Here is a 2,704-nt window from a genome sequence, read left to right as displayed (position 1 = left end):
CAAGCTCTTGTCTTATAGATTAGATCACTAAATAACTCCAACAACCAGCCTTCAACCTCCAGTGGAATTCTTTCTCAACCCTTACCCAACCCCAAGGGTGGCATCAACGCCATCACCTTGAGGTCTGGAACCACACTGTAAGAGAGGAATCCTGAGGAGCCAAGCCAGTTAGAACACGTCCCAGCTGAGGACACGCTTGAACTGGAGGATGATAAAAAAAGAAGGTGACGTACAAGACACGGTTGAAGTAGAAGTAACTCAACCAGAGAATGACGCATCAGAAGAAGCTAAAGCTACCAAAGACGTTACCCCTGTCCCATTTCCACACCTTGTGAGAAAGCCCAGGAAGAAGATGGAACTTGACCCAAAAATGGTAGAAATCTTAAAAAAGGTTGAGGTAACTGTTCCCTTTTTTGATGTCATTCAGTAAGTACCTAAATATGCGAAGTTTCTAAAAGATTTGTGCATACATAAGGATAGGATTAATGAATTGGAAACTATTCCTTTAGGTAGTTCTATATCTGCATTGATGGGAGATATACCTAAAAAATGTAGTGATCCAGGTCCATGCATGGTTAACTGTACCATTGGGGATGTAATATTTTCTGACTGCATGTGTGATTTAGGAGCATGCGTGAGTATACCTTTGTCTATATATAATGCCTTGAGGCTCCCTCCCTTAAAAAGGTCAGCAGCTCGTTTTGTGTTAGTAGATAAAAGTATTATTACAGTGGTTGGAATTGATGAGGATGCGTTGGTGAGCATTAAGGGGCTCACATTTTCCATTGACTTCTATATCTTGGAAATTGATCACCAGATTTGCAGCCTTATCTGGTGTAGAGACACGTCCGACAGACCGAATGTCTGCCTACATCAGTAAGCAGCCCTTTCTGCCATACGGAGACTTTGAAGGACCGCCTCCGAAGAAGAAAAAGACCTCTGAGCCTACATCAGCAGCAGAGCCATCAGCACCGCCTTCAGCACCTCCTACACCCATACCCCGACTCTAGACACCTTATGAGCTGGGTCGGGAGATTTTTGAGACTCTGCACCATATCGAGTGCCGCAACGCTCGCCGCTTCTAGTGGATAGTGGCAAAGTTTGACGGGCAGGATCCTAGACCACCTCCTCCGGACACACCAGAGCCTGAGCCCCAGAGAGAGGAGCCAGCACTAGAGGAGCCAGCAGCTAAAGCTGGCCAGGCAGTCCAGCCACCGAAGCATAGAGCAGAGGAGCCTAGAGTTGAGGAGCCGGCAGTTGTGCCTGAGCCGAGTGCCAAAAGAGCCGCAGAGCCAGCCAGTCAGACATCGGAGGAGCACCAAGCCGACCCAGCCTCACATCCTTCTGGATCCGTCATCGTTTACTAGCGTCATCATCACCCACCACCGCCTGGCGATGGAGCTTCTCATGCTTGATTTCCCCCCTCCCCTAATGGGTGTTTTTTGTGGAAAAACGAATTTCCAAACACACAAACTCATCGACAAGTATACCGGGCCGCATCAAGTAGTAATAACTCACTTAGAGTGAGGTCGATCCCACAGGGATTGATGGATCAAGCAACTTTAGTGGGTGATTAGTTTAGTCAAGCTAACATTGAGTGATTGGGTAAAATTGATGCTGCAGAATGTAAAATTGCAGGAAAATTAAAATTGCAGAATGTAAATGGTCATAAACTTAAAGAGCAAGCAATATAAATTGCAGGAACTTAAATGACAAGAAATGTAAATTGCATTAAATGTAAATGGAGTGGGAGCAGGGAATTTAAATGAAAGCAGTAGATCAAGCAACTGGAAATTTAAATTGCAGGAAGAATAAAAGGATTTTGGGAGCTGGGATTCAAGAAATCAAACAAGGAATTGTAAAAGATGCAGTAACTTACAACCGATCTCAAACAGAAAGCAGAATTGCTTGAAGAAGCAAACAGAAATTAAATTCAACTCAATTGCAAAATCAAAATGAAGATCTCAAGAAATCAAAGAGACTAGAAAACAAGTCTAGATCTCAATTCCTTCCTTGATCCAATAGAGAACAATTTGCAAAAGAACGAAAGATGAAAATAGTAAGGAGAACTTTGATTCAAAATACAATTCACTAAAAATTTTGCAGAAGAGCAAACAGAGAGAATTCTCAAGGTGAGATTGAAACAGAATTTCTTCAATTCTCAACCCAAGATTCAAAACAAAAATGAAAACTAAAAGAGAGAGCTCTCTAATCCTAATGCTCCCTAGTGGAGCCAGCCTTCCTAGTGAAATGAAACCAATAACTTTATATAGGCTTTTACAAAATGAAAATGAAATTGAAAACAAATTAAATTTCAAAAATGAAAAATCCTAATCTAACTGATCCTTGTGCCTTTGAGTGATGTCAATTGGGCTTTGCTTGATTTGGAGTGGAATTGGGTTGAAGATGGATCCGGATGGCCTTAGTCTTGAGAAGAAATCCGCTTGCAATTTGAACCTTGGGGTATTTACGTTTGAGTCAACGTTTGAGGCAAACGTTGACTCAAACGTCTTCGTGTGTGGCATTATGCAGAAGGCCATTTGCTGTCATCCACGTTTGAGTTCACGTTTGAGGTCAAACGTGAGCTCAAACGTGGCTCCTTCCAGGCATTCTTTGGCCAACGTTTGACCTCACGTTTGAGGCAAACTTTGGCGCAAACGTGAGGTCCTCCCAGGCATCAATTCATCAGCCAACGTTTGACCTC

At 43.0% G+C, this 2,704-nt stretch overlaps 1 protein-coding gene across 1 annotated transcript; it reads left to right on the top strand.

Moving 5' to 3' along the window:
* The first annotated feature begins 208 nt into the window (after positions 1-208).
* LOC130934293 (uncharacterized) lies at positions 209-1,367 on the top strand. Its single transcript, XM_057863880.1, has 2 exons — positions 209-373; positions 1,113-1,367. The coding sequence occupies exons 1-2, from the start codon at positions 209-211 to the stop codon at positions 1,365-1,367; spliced, it is 420 nt and encodes a 139-aa protein (XP_057719863.1).
* Positions 1,368-2,704: the final 1,337 nt, after the last annotated feature.

The sequence above is a fragment of the Arachis stenosperma genome, chromosome 6, assembly GCF_014773155.1.
Source record: "Arachis stenosperma cultivar V10309 chromosome 6, arast.V10309.gnm1.PFL2, whole genome shotgun sequence".
NCBI lineage: Eukaryota > Viridiplantae > Streptophyta > Magnoliopsida > Fabales > Fabaceae > Arachis > Arachis stenosperma.
Note: the sequence above shows the minus strand (reverse complement) of the source record. Positions and strands in the feature narration are given on the sequence as shown.